Source organism: Doryrhamphus excisus, chromosome 10 (genome assembly GCF_030265055.1).
Source record: "Doryrhamphus excisus isolate RoL2022-K1 chromosome 10, RoL_Dexc_1.0, whole genome shotgun sequence".
NCBI classification, from domain to species: Eukaryota; Metazoa; Chordata; class Actinopteri; order Syngnathiformes; family Syngnathidae; genus Doryrhamphus; species Doryrhamphus excisus.
The window spans coordinates 15,607,047-15,623,797 of NC_080475.1; the positions used below are offsets into that span (position 1 = coordinate 15,607,047).

The window sequence follows — 16,751 nt, forward strand, 5'->3', positions numbered from 1 at the left end:
TATTTCTTTTCCTTGACTGTGATTTAAAATTGACAGCCCTATTTTGAATTGAATGTTTTTCTTCCTCAGCATCATTTTCCCGTTTTTAAGTTTTAGTTTTTAAGTGTGAAGCTAGGACTGGATTTTTGGATTCCCATGGTGGAAATCCATTTATAAGTTGAGGCTTACAGCTGGAGGCAAACCATCTGTTAGAGCTCCTGGAAACGCGATGACCTAATTGATAACGGAGTTGGGGCGCAGAACTCGATACCAGTCAATCTCTGGTTGTGATACTTATAACAATGTAGTCATTGTGAATATGCTAAAATAGTTTTATTTAATTTTAGCACCAGCGCGGCCTTGAAGCTGACCTTTGACCTGTGCCCGGAGATGAGGAAGCACATCGAGATCCTGCCAAGGACAGGTTTCCTCCAGGCTCAGTCGAGCTTCACAGCTCACCTCAAGTTTGTGCCGAGGTACAATAAGATAATGGATAGTGGAATTACGGTGGGGGGGGGTCAAAATCAATTTTTTTACTTTACTCCAAGCCTGTAAGGATTCTATGGATGTGCAAAGGAACCTGTGGCCCAATCTAACCCATATAATAAAAAAAAACACTAATACCCTCACAGATCAGCAGAGATAAAAATATGAGAAATATTACTAAAATGACAAGGTTAGGCGTTCCCCAGTTGTTATTCAACGGCGAGGCAGGAGGCAAATGTAGGGAAAATGGCAGTAATCTGCTTTAGTGAATCAGCAGAGGTTTTAATGTGAGGATTAGAGTGCAAGTCGTGCTGCTGGTGCTGCATTCACGAGCACCACCAGCAACAGCCTCAGCCTCCACCCCCTCCTTAGCTCCTCTGTCCTCGCTGCTTCTCCACTGCCTTCTGCCTTCTCCCACTCGCCCGCACAGACTTGTAATTTTCTTAGCCTTTCACCTCTGTGCTTTACTTTTGTAGACATTTTTTTTTCCTGATACAACAGATCTCCCTCGCGGCTCCTTCACGTTCTGCTCACCCTTCAAATCCGTTGGGTGTCATTGGCAAACACGCTCATCCCTCCTCAACCCATCGTGTAGAGGCAGCGCTGTTTGTGAGCAAGCCCTTATTCCACTTACGTAACACCAGGAGATCACACTCATTGACCACAGGCTATTTCAGTGTTGGGCTAGTATTGTCAAGATTATCCGACTCATCTAAAGATATGCAAGTCCAAAAGGCCAAATTATAAAAAGTCATTAAAAATAATAGCCTCACATTTGACTACAGAATGATGCCCTTCTTCAGAAAGTTAGCGTACACGTTACAATTCATGCCGCACTTAGTTTTTATTCATTCATTCATTGTCTACCGCTTTTCCTCACGAGTGTCGCGGGGGTTGCTGGAGCCTATCCCAGCTGTCTTCAGGCGAGAGGCAGGGTACACCCTGGACTGGAGTAGGAAGAAGCAAGGCTTATTAAATCCTACCCCTCCATCTGGTACTTTTACCAGATTTTATTTTTATTTTTATTTTTATTTTTATTTTTATTTTTATTTTTATTTTTATTTTTATTTTTATTTTTATTTTTATTTTTATTTTTATTTTTATTTTTATTTTTATTTTTATTTTTATTTTTATTTTTATTTTTATTTTTACAATCAGTAACTGTTACATTTGTTCACTTCCTGCTTTCCTAGTATAATTTTTTTTTGTCACATATGAGGTGATATGACCATACAATGACATAATGGGTACCATAGTAAGTGTCAATATAGTGATATATATAGCACATCATGACTGGTTCAAGACTCTTCATCCTTGTATTTAGCAAACATCAACTGCAACATATAGACAAACAACCATTCACACTCACATTCATACCTATGGACAATTTGGAGTCACCAATTAACCTAGCATGTTTTTGGAAAACCGGAGTACCCGGAGAAAACCCACGCATGCACGGGGTGAACATGCAAACTCCACACAGAGATGGCAGAGGGTGGAATTGAACCCTGGTCTCCTAGCTGTGAGGTCTGCGCGCTAACCACTTGTGCAGTCCACCTAGTTTTCAGTGCATAGTAAATCTGTACCGCAATACAAGATGTACACTGACTACTTTAAAGTACATCCATGTGATGATTTTGTAGTCTGGTTGATAGGCGTTGAGGCTTCGCTTCACTTGCTATCATGATGGTATGATCGTGAACAGTTCTTGCTAACAGCAATATGTTCTTCCCTGCGTATTTTTTGGGTCGCTTTTGAGGTATGTCTTTTTAAATGACACTGCCCAGGCCTCCTATAGTTACAGACAACTGTTGAATTTCCAAACCTGCACTGCTTTCACTCATCGTCTTATCCCCCCCCCCACACACACACATTTGTGCAGTGTGCTGTTAAATCTAGATTCTCAGAATGACTCATAGCATTCATCCTTTGTGCAGGTCTTTGCTTCTTGCTCTGCCTCCTGTCCATAGTCTTTACTTTGGGCTCCGAAAGAATACACACAACCTACCCACAGCCTTCACCAGCTCTCCTTCCTCTTCTTCCCCCACTTAATATTTGTCACCATCCAACCCACACATTTCCCACAGCCTGCTCCTTCTACTGTACCGTACATCCACAGTATTGTTCCGTATTCTCCTTAATCCATTGTGCACAATATCAAGGCCAGTGGTTCATATGCTAGTGACCCTGTTCAGCTTAGAGGATTGTTATTTATTGTCATTTAGATGGACACGCGATGTTTGGCATTCATGTCAAGATTTTTGTTGTTTTGCTGCTTCATGACGTGATAATTGATGTGATAAATGTAAACATGAATTATGCTGTCTAACAAAAAATTATGAAGGAGAATGTCCATTCATCTTTTCATGACCTCGAGCTGAAACCAGTTTGGGCTCTGCAGCAGGACAATGATCCAAAAGTCAATGCTGAGGCATGACCTTATACAATGTGACTGAATGACAACAATTATGCAAAGATGAGCGGGTCAAAATTCCCCCACAGTGCCCCACAGTGGTTCTCAAATTGGGTGACGCGGGCGTTGCATATAAATGCATACTGGAAATGAGAAAAGTCATCAGTATGATGCAAAGTTTGTGATGGGAGTAAATTCACTCATTTGATTTGCATGGTTCGATCCCATACATCGGGAATATTCCAAAAAGCAGAAAAAAATTTAAGATTTTTGTTTATTCTTGGTGACTTGGTAAACGGCCGTATATATATATTTTTTTCCCAATGTATGTTTATTTGTTTTTTTTTTAATATAACACAAATATACAAAATGCAAACTCATAACACAAAACATAATGTACAAACATAACATCAATACAACAAAGCAGGTTGCCAGCCCACCCACCCTCTATCCCCGTTGAGGACCTATATAAAACCTCACTTGAATCTTGCTGTGCATGTTACATTCATCATTGAGCTTGATTTGTATTTACAAGATATTGAACGAAAGGTTGCCACGATGTTTCAAAATGTTGAAGTCTGTCTTTCAAGATATATCTTATTCTTTCCAGATGGAGTGTGTTAGTCAACTCCTCTAGCCACATCTTAGTTGATGGTACACTTACACTTTTCCATAGCTTTAGAATCCATTTTTTCGCTATAATGAGACCATATGAAATGAAACATTGTTGTGCCTTATTTAACATTTGAAAGGATTCAGAAACCCCAAGGATGATGAGCAAAGGCTCTGGCTTTAACACAATCCCTAAAACCTCGGACATTATATCAAAAACACCAGACCAAAAAGAGTATATTTTGGGGCAAAGTGCATAACTATGAAGATGAGTTGAACGGCCGTATATTTTGACCACTGCAGTCATGATTGGAGTTAAAGGGGTCCTTTTTTTTACAGTTAACCATGTGCCTTATACCCTGCCACTTTACAGTATGTAAACTCGCTATAATCAATTGTAGAGCACTGCTTATGGATTGGGCTGTGGATAATCTTGCCACATGCAGGGACAAGAACACACCAATCTGTGCAGGACGTTGATAAACTTGAAACCTCATCCTTGCCCAAAATCCTCCAGAGCATATGGGCCCGGCGACGTCCCACCGGGCTTTTCCACTCGAGCCTGCCAAGCCATTTCAAGAGTGACTCTCCAGCAGTGATTCTATTAGCAGGCAGCACCAGAGTGCTTCCTTAAATACACCCTCTGCACCCATTGGTAGGGCTACAACTACTCATTTTCATCACGCCCCTTTGTTACTGCAGAGAATTCATTTGGACATTTGAGGAAGTGATGTTTTTCACTCTGAGCTGCACTCTGAGTCTTGGAGTAAAAACAGCGAGTAGTAACGTGACGCCATATATCAAATAAACACTGAATGTGACAGATTTGTTGATGACAAGGCTTGCCTCTAATGCAACCGGAAAAAAGCCACCGACATCTGGAGAGCCTTAAAAGCTGTGCAGCATTAGCAGCTCTCAAACCTTCATCTACCATTAAGAGTACAAAAGAGAGAATACATTTTGCAGAAAAAAATAATTGGAATGCAAAAATATGTGAGAGGTGAGAAATGGATGTGTATTTCCAACCCTATCTGACATTTGACCACATGCATCTAGCCATGTACTGTACGTGTTTACCAAGAGGGCAAATTGAGGTATTGGATTTTTTTACATAAGCCTGTGCATAACTATTGGTCCTCTTTGAATCATACTTACGTCTTCCATCACCATGGATACAACCTACAGCAGTGTGGAGGCGTGCTCTACATCGCTCTCCTGCTTTCCCTGGCGAGCTGATCCCACAGTCGTGGGTTAAAGTAAAATAATGGGTCTTCTGGGTCTCAATCTTGGGTTTTCTTTGAAAAGCTTGTGGCTTTTGACTCTTTGTATCAAAGATACAAGCGGAATTGTTGGGTTTGTCTTCTGCGCTTTTCATTAGCATGAAACCTTTTTATTCGGTAATGCTATACATTTGTTCTGTTTTGATTCTGAACCAAAGGTCAGAGGGCGGACATCATAAAACCTTCACTAACTGGAAAGGCAATGTTTACATACCATTTGTCATGCAAGTATAAAAATAATAATTGTTAATATTCAAATGGCAAAAATCTTGAGTTTCAATACTTTGTCTTTTTGCCTCCTTGTTAGACAGTCCTTATCCCAAGATGCCAGCAAGTACTTTGACAGCGCAACAGGAGTCCTGGAGGTTCCAATGACCGTGCAAGTTGCAGGGCAGGTGTGTATTGTAATTTAGACCAGGCTGACAATATTTTTGATCAGTGCTGATTTAAAAAAATATTGATTATGATTTGTTTAAGATATTTTTAGCACATAAATATTGCTGAGAATATACAAAATATTACCTTGAGGTATTTTTATTGAATCAAAATATTGATCAGGATGATTGGGCGATGAAGGAGAGGGAAAGGGGAACGACAAGAGGAGAAGAGCGGGAAACAAATGCAATTCCAGACTAAACTTCTAATGAAGGAACACAGTGTCGGACTGTTACAAAGCCGTGGCATACTTTTTTTTTTTTTATACAACATGAACACAAGACGAGTTCCACGTTCCACAAAGGGGAAGGGTTCCCAGTGCGGCCAGCAGCCATCCACAGCTACCTGCGTTGAACTGCTGCTTCCGTCTTACAAATTCTGCGATACACTAGGGCAGTGCAAAAGGTAGCTAAGAAATATACAAGTTTAAAATAAAAACAACAGCTGTCTTAATTTATTCAGATAATATGTTTGTTCCTAGCAAAGCATTCCATTCAGAGCATTTCAATGACGATTAATTAATTCATCACAATCTGTGACAACCATCATTTTAATGGGTCACTCGACTTTAGTCCATTTTAAACATCGTCAATGTCATGCTAAAGGAAAACACTTTTGTTCTTCCTGCGTTGTCCCAAACACTAGCAAGCGGAGCCACTGGAGATTGTAACCTATTTTGCCGCTTAGCTAAAATTATCTCATACCCCCAAGGCCCAGTTGCTCCATGGGCGTTAGCAAGCCAAGCATAAAGGTTGCTCTGTATTGTCTGAAGAAAAATGTCTCCAAATATGGAGAAGCAGGAATGCATTTGTGTAGTCACTACCATGTCCTTATCCTATACTGTATTGTACTTATTGCTCCTTAAGTCTAATTTAGAATTTGGAGGGAAATAACTACTTGGGCTCCTTCAGCAAGTCGACAGAAGCCTAGTTTGCAAAACACAGAGCAGCTGCTTCAACATTTGTATCATATTGATTCCAGTTATTTTTTTTTGGAAATCTAAATTTGTTTCATCTTCTCGCCAAATCATCACCTTCCTCTTCCTCATTATTCCCTGTCGCTGCAAAGACAAGGAGAGAAGAGGCAGAGCTCTGACTGTGAGCCAAAGACTGGGCCAGGCTTCTCCTGTGGAGAACCAAATGTGTTGCCTACAAGCCCTTCGAGGTCTTGGCATTAAAGCACATGCACACATTGGCTACGTTGACATGCAGTCATATAACCGGAATATTAGCAATAACCTGGTTGCGCACGGCCATGGAAACACTAATAACCCTTTTGAGAAACCTGAATAGCTCATATTCGGGTTTTTAAAAACCAGAATATTCCCCCTGGGTTACTCCTTTTCTAACCGGAATATTGACCGCATGTAAACGTAGTGGTTGTTGTTAACTGGTCAAGAACAGCCTCCTGGCGTGCCTGGAGGCGGGCCATGGCTGGAATAAATTAAAACAGATTGTTTTGGAAATCCAAGGAAATACAGCTGGAATAGGTGCATATTCAGGAAGATCTAGAAAGCTTTCCGTGCAGGTAACGCATGCAGCTGCTCTATAGGAGTCAACAACGCAGTACAAAGTGCCAAAAATTTGCATAATACGTCCTCTTTAAGATTATGCACACACCTTAGACATGCACTATTTAAAAAAAAACAATATACCATTAAGGGCTGCATGGCGGTCGAGTGGTTGGCGGTCGAGTGGTTAGCGCACAGACCTCACAGCTAGGAGACCGGAGTTCAATCCCACTCTTGGCCATCTCTGTGTGGAGTTTGCATGCGTGGGTTTTCTCCGGGTTGCCTCCCACATTCCGCATGCTAGGTTAATTGGCGACTCCAAATTGTCCATAGGTATGAATGTGAGTGTGAATGGTTGGTTGTCTATATGTGCCCTGTGATTGGCTGGCCACCAGTCATGAATATACCATGAGCACAAATACAGCTAGCTAGCAAATACAGTTAGCTGTTAGCTGACTAATAAAACACAACAATTTGTCTATAAATGTCTGCCACATTTCCAATGTGTTCAAGGTGCATCCTGTCATTTACACAATTCAAGCAATCGTGACATCCTCTGACTTGAAGTTTGACCAGCTGGAGTTGGACTTTGGCTACTGTTCCATTTACCAGTCCGTCAAGAGCAGTGTACGCCTGACGAACATGTCCCTGTTGCCTCAGGAGTTTGGCTTTGTAGCCATTCCAGAGGTACGCCATCTTAGCTGGATGTGTTATATATATATATATTTTTTTTTATTTATTATTTTTTTTTTTTTTGCTTTGCTAACAATTACGTTTATGCTCTCCTCATGCAACAGTGTGTTGAAGTCCAACCAAATGATGGCTTTGGTACTCTCCTCCCGCAAGAAACGCTGGAGATTGATGTGATTTTCAGCGCCAGCAAAGCCAAAGAGTACCATTTCCAGCTTAGCTGCAAGTCTGGAATTAACAGGTGAACTTTAGCCCAGCATTACATCCCAGTGAAACCTATATTAAACAATATTGTATCTTTATTTGTTTTTCAGGGTTTTCCCCCTCGCTTGCCGTGCCATGGGTGTGTGCCCTCCATTGGAGCTCTCCCATTACCTGGTTCAGTTTGGGCCCACGGCAGTAGGCGACCAATCCACAGCTCTGCTGTACCTGACTTATAGCCAAACTGGACAAAAGCTGCCTAAACAACCCGTGTGTGCTGAGGGAAGACTCTTCTCCTTCACACCATCTCGGGACTCCAGTTTCAAGATCTCTCCTGCTGCAGGACGCCTGCTACCTGGAGAGGTGAGGGGACCCTGTGGCTCATTTTATGTCCTCACTCAAACACTTGGCACTTTTTGTACACTTTGTGTCAAAATCATGGCTTTTCTTTTTTTTCATCCTCTAGTTTTTTTATTCCACTTACGCTCATTAGGGTCACAGGGGTATGCTGGAGCACATACAGTGTACACTGTATACAGTGTACACACTGTACTCACTCACATTCATACCCTTTCTTTTTTCAATCTATGCATATGCATGAGAATATATGCATGTGCTTTTGTTGCAGAATGTGTATTGCCTCGCTGCCTCTCAATAGAATACCTATATTATATTCCTAATAGGGCTACACGGCGTACGAGTGGTTAGCATGCAGGCCTCACAGCTAGGAGACCTGAGTTCAATTCCACCCTCGGCCATCTCTGTGTGGAGTTTGCATGTTCTCCCTGTGCATGTGTGCGTTTTCTCCGGGTACTCAGGTTTCCTCCCACATTCCAAAAACATGCTAGGTTAATTGGCGACTCCAAATTGTCCATAGGTATGAATGTGAGTGTGAATGGTTGTTTGTCTATATGTGCCCTGTGATTGGCTGGCGACCAGTCTAGGGTGTACTCCGCCTCTCGCTTGAAGAAAGCTGGGATAGGCTCCAGCACCCCCTGCGACCCTTGTGAGGATAAGCGGTAGAAAATGAATGAATGAATATTTATAATAAAGACATAATGATTACAGGCTCCAGCATACCCCCACGACCCTGATGGGGATAAGCGGCATAGAAAACTGATGGATGGATGCATGGATAATGATGACAATAAACAAGCACCCCGGAGTTCAAAATAAGAAGCCTGCCTTAGTGATTGCTGGCTTCATGGTGTCAGGGCGCCATCTCCTGGAAATATGCCGGAAGTGAACATCTTAAAAGGGACCAATTATGTTCAATAATTTTTGTGCATTTTCATTCAACAAAACTGTGGCCCAATTCAAGTAATTAATGATTTATATAGTATTAATTGATAGCTATGTGAAGGAGCTAACATTATACAGCATATATATAACATTATAGTGATTTTAACCAGTGTTTCTACACTACTACAGAGATGTCTGGTCCAGGTGACCTTCAGACCCAAACTGGAAGACGAGGACATCAAGGAAGAGGCTCAACGTCTCCTCCTCAAAGCTAAGCAGCTCACTGAGGAGCAAAAACTCCTTGAGGATGAGGTACTTCTTTGTTCTCTGTTAGCAGGCACACATATTTTGGTTGGCATTCATGCCACGCTTCTCTGAATGTTTTGTTTTCAGATGAAAAAGGCGAGCACCATGGATGGAAAAGGGAGGAAATTATCTAAAAGCAGCAAGCTGTCCGACAAAACTGTGAGCCCCATAGAATCACCACCTCCTGACAACATAGAAGCAGGGTAAGATTGACCAAATATCAGGGCAGAATGCTATACTGTATTGGTGAGTATATTGTTTCGAGGACGCCACTATACTAAAAAGATATTTTGGCAAAAAAGTGGGACAGCATTTACATCTTCTTTCCTGTAGAGCAGTGATTCCCAAAGTGTGGGCCGCGGCCCCCTAGTGGGTTATGGTGGAACTGCAGGGGAGCCATTAGATGTCATTAAAAATATTCATTTTTGCACATATTATTTTTTAAATCATTTTTATTGTAAAATATTTATTTCACGATTAAAAAAATATTTATAGGCATAAGTAATAACCTATTGAGTGACCTGTCCCAATATTTTAGGTACCTTATACAGTTTATAATTGGAACGTAGCTCTCTGGTCATCATGCCAGTCTTGAATGCAGTTATGAAAAGAATGAGAATTAATTCTGTCTTGTGTGTACACCACAGATTAAAAGTATGGGTTTCCTTTATCCCCCTGCTTTCATTTAAATCCTGAATCTTATAATAATAATAATAATAATAATAATAATAATAATAACAATAAGTTAACTGCTCTGAGAACGCAGCATTTTGTCTATGTACTGTTTACAGGACAAAGGTGGGCCGCGGCCATTTTTTAGATTTTCAAGTGGGCCCTGAGTTGGTAAAGTTTGGGAACCCCTGCTTGTCGAGTCTTTCCTGCAACAATCCAGTATAATGAACATTTCAGAAAAAGAACATCATACCACCAGTAAAATATGGTGGTGGTATTACGATGGTCTGGGCCTATTTTGTTTCTTCAGTACCTACCTCACCACTAAAATATGGTGATGGTAGTGCGATGGTCTGGGACTATTTTGTTGCTTCAGGACCTCACCAGTAAAATATGGTGGTGGTAGTGCGATGGTCTGGGCCTATTTCATTGCTTCAGGATCTGGAAGACTTGCTGTAATAAATAGAACTACCAAAAATCCTGAAGGAGAATGTCTGGCCATCTGTTCATGATCTCCTATTGTGCTTTTTTGGCAATATGGGTAAATTACTTCTGTGTGAATTCTGCTGGATTCTTATTCCTAGATCTCAGAAGTTTGAGGAGGCGAGGACATCTTTGCTGTACTCCTTCACCCCGAGCTACAGCGAGTACACCATCTCCTGCTTTGTGTCAGATGGCGACCCCCCAGAGGAAGACCGGCAGGTCCAGCCAACATGGAGGTAACACACTTAGCTAAGGTTTGATTCATTTTCCAGAAACAGTAGAGAAGAGGACACATTCATGTATTTTAAAATAACATTGTTTTTGGTTCATTATTACTCTTTTCATATCTTCTTTCATTTTATATGCCCTCAGTCCTCTAAATACGCTCTACCTGAAGCTGCAGTGTCCTGCTGTACAGCCCCCTCTAGTGGTGGTATCCAACAACATCAGACATTATGCCTTAGAGTTCCAGCAAGTGGCTGTAGGTGAGTTAATTTGTTTTGTTTTAAAAGCATTTCGAACATACAGTACATGTGTAGTGTTGTGTGTTCTATTTACACAATGCTTTGGGGCCTTTGATTTTTAGGAGAGAGAGTCATTAAAAAAGTTGCAGTCCAAAACATTTCAGAGGAATCTTTGGAGGTATATTTTCACTACCAATAATTATTACTATTGCAGTTGAAAATGTCTATTTATATATTGATATTTGCAGATGAAAGTGACTATTATTATGTCGATATTGTTAATAATATTATAAAATGTTGTATTTGATTTATTTGTCACATATTGAATAGCCCCTGCTGTTATGACTCTAATCCAGGACTAACATGTCACCCTGTTTTTCTTTACATGTTTTCAAGCTAAAGTCATCATTGCTGGACATATACGGCCCCTTTTCGCTTCTTAATTCTCTGAGAGTCATATCACCTGGAGATAAGCACATTCTGGTATTGGCCTTCTGTCCGATGCTGGAAAGAGCGGTAGGTTAATAGTTGGAACGATCGTATGTACTTAAATGTACCAAAGTGGTTCATGCATGGATGGCAGCAAAACTCTTAAAACTCAACAAAAAATGTGGGTTTTGCTGACCCAAATATTGTAATTTAATACTGTAATTTTAAATTTGACAAATACAAAAAGTCTAACTTTTTTCAATATGGGCCCCCCGACCAGTCCACCCTCCATCGCCTCCAGGGAGTGCAGAATATAGCACTTTTATGTGACACTTTTTTCCACTTTTCTGACCTATAAATGTAGTTAGAATGTAGTATTGTTAAACCATGCCAAAGTTTCAGATAATGAGGTTTGCGCATTTGGAAGTGAGCCCTGAAAGAAGTTCGGGATGGCTCTGAACGCGAAGAGTTTTTTTCCAACACCGGCTCACTGTGACTCACTGTGACCCTGCAGCTCCATCCAGCCATTCATTCATTTTCTACTGCTTTTCCTCACGAGGGTCGCGGAGGATGCTGGAGCCTATCCCAGCTGTCTTCGGGCGAGAGGCGGGGTACACCCTGGACTGGTGGCCAGCCAATCACAGGGCACATATAGACAAACAACCATTCATACTCACATTCATACCTATGGACAATTTGGAGTCGCCAATTAACCTAGCATGTTTTTGGAATGTGGGAGGAAACCGGAGTACCCGGAGAAAACCCACGCATGCACTCCACACAGAGATGGCCGAGGGAATTGAACCCTGGTCTCCTCACTGTGAGGTCTGCGCGCGAACCACTTGACCGCCGTGCCGCCTCCATCCAGCCAGTGACTTCCTTATATGGGCGTGCCCGGTTACAAGCTGTTAGCTGTGCAACCTGAGTGTGACCAATCACAGCGGAGTGGGCGTATGGAGCGTTGTTGGAGGCTTTGTGGGTGGAATAGTCGAATCCTATGACGTTTATTGCCTATTTTTATTATTTTTAAAAATATTTTATTTATTGGCTGCACGGCGGTAGAGTGGTTAGCGCGCAGATCTCACAGCTAGGAGACCCGAGTTCAATCCCACCCTCGGTCATCTCTGTTGTTCTCCCCATGCATGCGTGGGTTTTCTCCGGGTACTCCGGTTTCCTCCCACATTCCAAAAACATGCTAGGTTAATTGGCGACTCCAAATTGTCTATAGGTATGAATGTGAGTGTGAATGGTTGTTTGTCTATATGTGCCCTGTGATTGGCTGGCCACCAGTCCAGGGTTATACCCCGCCTCTCGCCCGAAGACAGCTGGGATAGGCTCCAGCACCCTCCGCGACCCTTATGAGGATAAGCAGTAGAAAATTAATGAATGAATTTTATTTGTTTGTTTGCTTGTTTGTTTTTTATTTAAAAATATATATATATTGCCTATTTTTAGCTGTTTTTATATCTTTAGAACGCACAGAAAAGAGGAAGACGTGTGTTCATGTCCCACATTAGGATTTTGGATGATGGACAAAATCACCCTCAAAAATGCAGTTTTCCTTTAACACCTTGCTGAATACTGTTTTTCATTTGCATATTTATTTATTGTTTACTTTTGATTGTTACTGTCTATTTGACATGACTTAACTTGATGAAGAGCTTTTGATTTTTAGTTCTGTGAGACTTTGGAGGTGTGTTGTCCAAAGATGACCCTGGCCCTGACTCTACGTGGAGAGGGTGTGTTTCCTGCTATCACCTGCTCCCACTCTGGAGGTGTCCTGGACTTCGGCTGCGTGCGAGAGAAGGAGAGCATCTCACACGTCCTGAAGGTGAGCCCACATAAGTTTTGTTGAGTAAAAAAAATATATACAAAATGAAATATGTTTGCGACCAATAACCGTGTGTTCGTTTTAGCTGGAGAATAGCTCGGATGTTGCAGTTGGTTTCAAAGCGCTGCTGTACAGCCTCTTGCCCTCCAAAACTCAGGGTGCTGATGAAAAGGTGTCCGTACTGATGGGTGGTTACACGGACTCCAATATCCAACCTGTAGTAGGTAAGATACTGTATAGTCACACTCTTAGACCTTGGCTCAAGTTTCAGTGGGTTCATAGACAGGAAGGTAAGTAGATTGCTAGGTAGATAGCTAGCTTGGGAGGTTTAGGGGTACAGTTGGTCAGTACGATGTCTTACAGTGAGAATAGTCAGTGTACAGCTTGTATGTCTCAATATCTGGCAACACAAGTGAGGAAAAAGATAATTGTGTTTTCGTAACCAGTCAAGCATGGAGGTGGTAGCGACATGGTCTGGGGCTGCATGAGTCATGCCTGCATAGGGGAGCTGTGGTTCATTGAGGGAAACATGAAGTCCAACATCTATTGGGACATTCTAAAGCAGAGCATGTGTTAAGTCAATCTACATAACACTCTATACAAGCTGTACACTGACTACTCTGAAGTAGTTAGGTGATATGATTCATTGTTCAGTATTTCATTACCAACCTTATCTGAGGTAGGTCACAGAGTCAGGAGATCGGGTAGACTGGGGTTCGATTCCCTGCTTGGGCATCTTTGTGTGGAGTTTACATGTTCTCCCCGTGCATGCGTGGGTTTTCTCCGGGTACTCCGGTTTCCTCCCACATTCCAAAAACATGCTAGGTTAATTGGCGACTCCAAATTGTCCATAGGTATGAATGTGAGTGTGAATGGTTGTTTGTCTATATGTGCCCTGTGATTGGCTGTGGCGACCAGTCCAGGGTGTACCCCGCCTTTTGCCTGAAGACAGCTGGGATAGGCTCCAGCAACCCCTGTGACCCTTGTGAGGATAAGCGGTATAGAAAATGTATGAATTATGAAATAAAAAGTCCTAACTAGCTTCACGGTGGTCGAGTGGTTAGCGTGCAGACCTCACAGCTAGGAGACCCGAGTTCGATTACATCCTCAGCCATCTCTGTGTGGAGTTTGCATGTTCTCCCCGTGCATGCGTGGGTTTTCTCCGGGTACTCCGGTTTCCTCCCACATTCCAAAAACATGCTAGGTTAATTGGTGACTCCAAATTGTCCATAGGTATGAATGTGAGCGTGAATGGTTGTTTGTCTATATGTGCCCTGTGATTGGCTGGCAACCAGTCCAGGGTGTACCCCGCCTCTTGCCCAAAGACAGTTGGAATAGGCTGTTATTTATGTGTCTGTGCAAATTAAATTTTATGAAAAAAAACTTTGTTTGACTGTATATTTGACTGTATATTTTGTGTCATGTACAGGAACCCAAAACTACAACGGACTAAGTGTTTTCAGTGTTGTGCCTGTGGAGGGAAGCATTGCTGCAAGACAAAGCCAGGACGTGGTTGTCACCTTTCACCCTGATCACTCCTCTGTCAATTATTCCGATCGACTCACCATTGAGCTCGCCAATAAAGTGACTAAACACTCACATGACATGATGAAATCATTTTTCCGTCATGAACTAATGTATTGTGGTTGTGTTTTTTGTGTCTAGAGTGAGCTGTGTGCTCTGGATCTAAAAGGTGCAGCATCTTCACATAATACGTATTTACAAGGGGGAGACCCTTTGAGAGTTCCTGTTGAATCTCTACTTCCTCCACTAATAACCAGTCCACTTTATCCTGCAGGTGCATTATTACAGCCCATTTTTATACAGTATATTTGGATGAGAGTGAATGAGTTACAGTATGTTTTCTCTCCAAGTTGTGCAGTCAGGTGACATGGAAAACACCGTGCTGGTTACTCTGCGTGCCAGCTACAACATGGGGACCATCAGACCTGCAGTTAGGGAGCTGACAGTGGGCTCCATCCGGACGAGTAAGAAGGTATATATATATACGAAGCATTTGGTTAAACTGCTCTGCAGACAATTATCTTCATTCTACATTCATGTTTTAGGGCTGTGAATTTAACTGGGACAACCTGGCATCCCTGCAGCAGAAGGGCTTCAGTGTGGAGCCCGGCAAAGGCTATGTTGAGGCAGGCAGCAAACGTGCCATCGCACTTACATGGACCCCTCAGAGCGGACACAAGGTGAGGGGTTTACTTTTAGTTCATAGGTATTTGTCATTTATTACTATTATGAAATAATAACGTGTGTGTATGTGTGTGTTTGTTTGTTCCAGCCCAATGAAGTGGTGCAAATGTGTGTGGCTCTCACAGTAAAAGGTGATGAGCTGAAGGTGTACAGCGTCACCTTCATGGCTTTAGTGTCCACCTCTGTGGACTGATTCCGTTGGACAAGATATTCATTGGATTTTTAACAATGTAGTTATTTTTTTCTTCAGTAGCTTATGTAGGTTTAGCCTCAAAAACATAGTTTATGCAAACGTATTGTGGCAAATACTACCAAATTTATATGACATACACTACCGGTCAAAAGTTTGGGATCACTTGGGAATTTTTTTGGCCAGTCTGAGATATGGCTTTTTCTTAGCAGTCCTGCCATGAAGTCCAGCATCCTGAAGTCGCCGCTTCACTGTTGATACTGACACTGGTGTTTGACGGCTACTATTTAGTGCAGCTGCCAGGTGACGACCTGTGAGGCGTCTTTGTCTTAAACTACATACTCTCAGATATTTGTCTTCTTGCACAGTTGTGCAGCGTTTTTCTGTCCTTGTTAGACCCAGTTTGTGCTGCTCTCTGAAGGGAGTAGTTAACAGCATGGTAAGAGATTTTAGTTTTAGTTTGGATTTTTAGATGGCTTTTCTAATCATCTATTAGCCTTATAAAACGATGAACTTGGATTAGCAGCCATACCAGGAGATTGATGCAGAGGACTGACAGTTGTTGATAGTAGGCCTCTATGCAAAAATGTACATCCTTCTTTGAAAATCATCTGATTCATTTTAATTGTTTGTGAAATGGATAAAAATGTTTGTGAAATTGAAACATTTGTTTGTGAAATGCATGAAAATGTGTTTTTCTTTGGAAAACCAAGACATTTGCAAGTGATCCCAAACTTTTGAGTGGTAGTGTACGTATATTTTCAAGAGTTTATTTTAGTTTTGCATTATTTCCGGACAAAGTGAGCAAACAAGGCATGATGAAACAGGACATGTTGCACTTTTTTGTGTGTGTTCATATGTGAAATAGGAAATTGCAGCAAAAGCACTGCAGTTGAGTGTAGCGTCATTTGCCTCGCTGCAAGAATTTCATAAGTTTTAATCTTTTTTTAATCTGTTGGTTGGGTCCTTTCTTTTTGGGGGTGTCAGTCCTGTAAATGACAGGTAGCTGGGATTGGTTCAAGCCCCCTCACACTACAAGGGGATATACAGTACAGTAGAACTGGATGGAATTTCTTCGTTGCGGCTCTCATGTTATTTCATGACTATTGGAACCTGATTCCACCAGAGGGCGTCGGTGAGCGCGTGAGAAATATCATGATTGGGTGTGTCAGATGGTGTAAAAAAACAGAACCTTGAACCTTGTAGAACCTTGAAGTCAGAGGCAGGCCAACCAAAAACATGTCTATGAAATGTAAAATAACAAACTTACATTTGTGCTTATTGTTAGATTGATTATAAACTGTATATATATATATATAC

General features: G+C 41.7%; 1 protein-coding gene across 3 annotated transcripts in view; it reads left to right on the forward strand.

Moving 5' to 3' along the window:
- cfap74 (cilia and flagella associated protein 74) overlaps positions 1-16,751 on the forward strand; it is a 33,026-nt gene extending 16,275 nt beyond the window's left edge. The window contains exons 22-39 of one of the 3 annotated variants that reach the window (XM_058085709.1): positions 327-455; positions 5,078-5,165; positions 7,229-7,402; positions 7,513-7,646; positions 7,720-7,969; positions 9,038-9,160; positions 9,242-9,357; positions 10,411-10,545; positions 10,682-10,794; positions 10,896-10,951; positions 11,170-11,289; positions 12,878-13,033; positions 13,119-13,257; positions 14,463-14,617; positions 14,699-14,831; positions 14,908-15,029; positions 15,103-15,237; positions 15,330-16,750. In XM_058085709.1, coding sequence (XP_057941692.1) covers positions 327-455; positions 5,078-5,165; positions 7,229-7,402; positions 7,513-7,646; positions 7,720-7,969; positions 9,038-9,160; positions 9,242-9,357; positions 10,411-10,545; positions 10,682-10,794; positions 10,896-10,951; positions 11,170-11,289; positions 12,878-13,033; positions 13,119-13,257; positions 14,463-14,617; positions 14,699-14,831; positions 14,908-15,029; positions 15,103-15,237; positions 15,330-15,434 — 2,383 coding nt within the window. In that variant the 3' untranslated portion in view covers positions 15,435-16,750. Of the gene's footprint in view, positions 1-326; positions 456-5,077; positions 5,166-7,228; positions 7,403-7,512; positions 7,647-7,719; positions 7,970-9,037; positions 9,161-9,241; positions 9,358-10,410; positions 10,546-10,681; positions 10,795-10,895; positions 10,952-11,169; positions 11,290-12,877; positions 13,034-13,118; positions 13,258-14,462; positions 14,618-14,698; positions 14,832-14,907; positions 15,030-15,102; positions 15,238-15,329 lie in introns of those variants that run through there. The other 2 variants (XM_058085708.1, XR_009131943.1) reach the window with 2 other exon arrangements.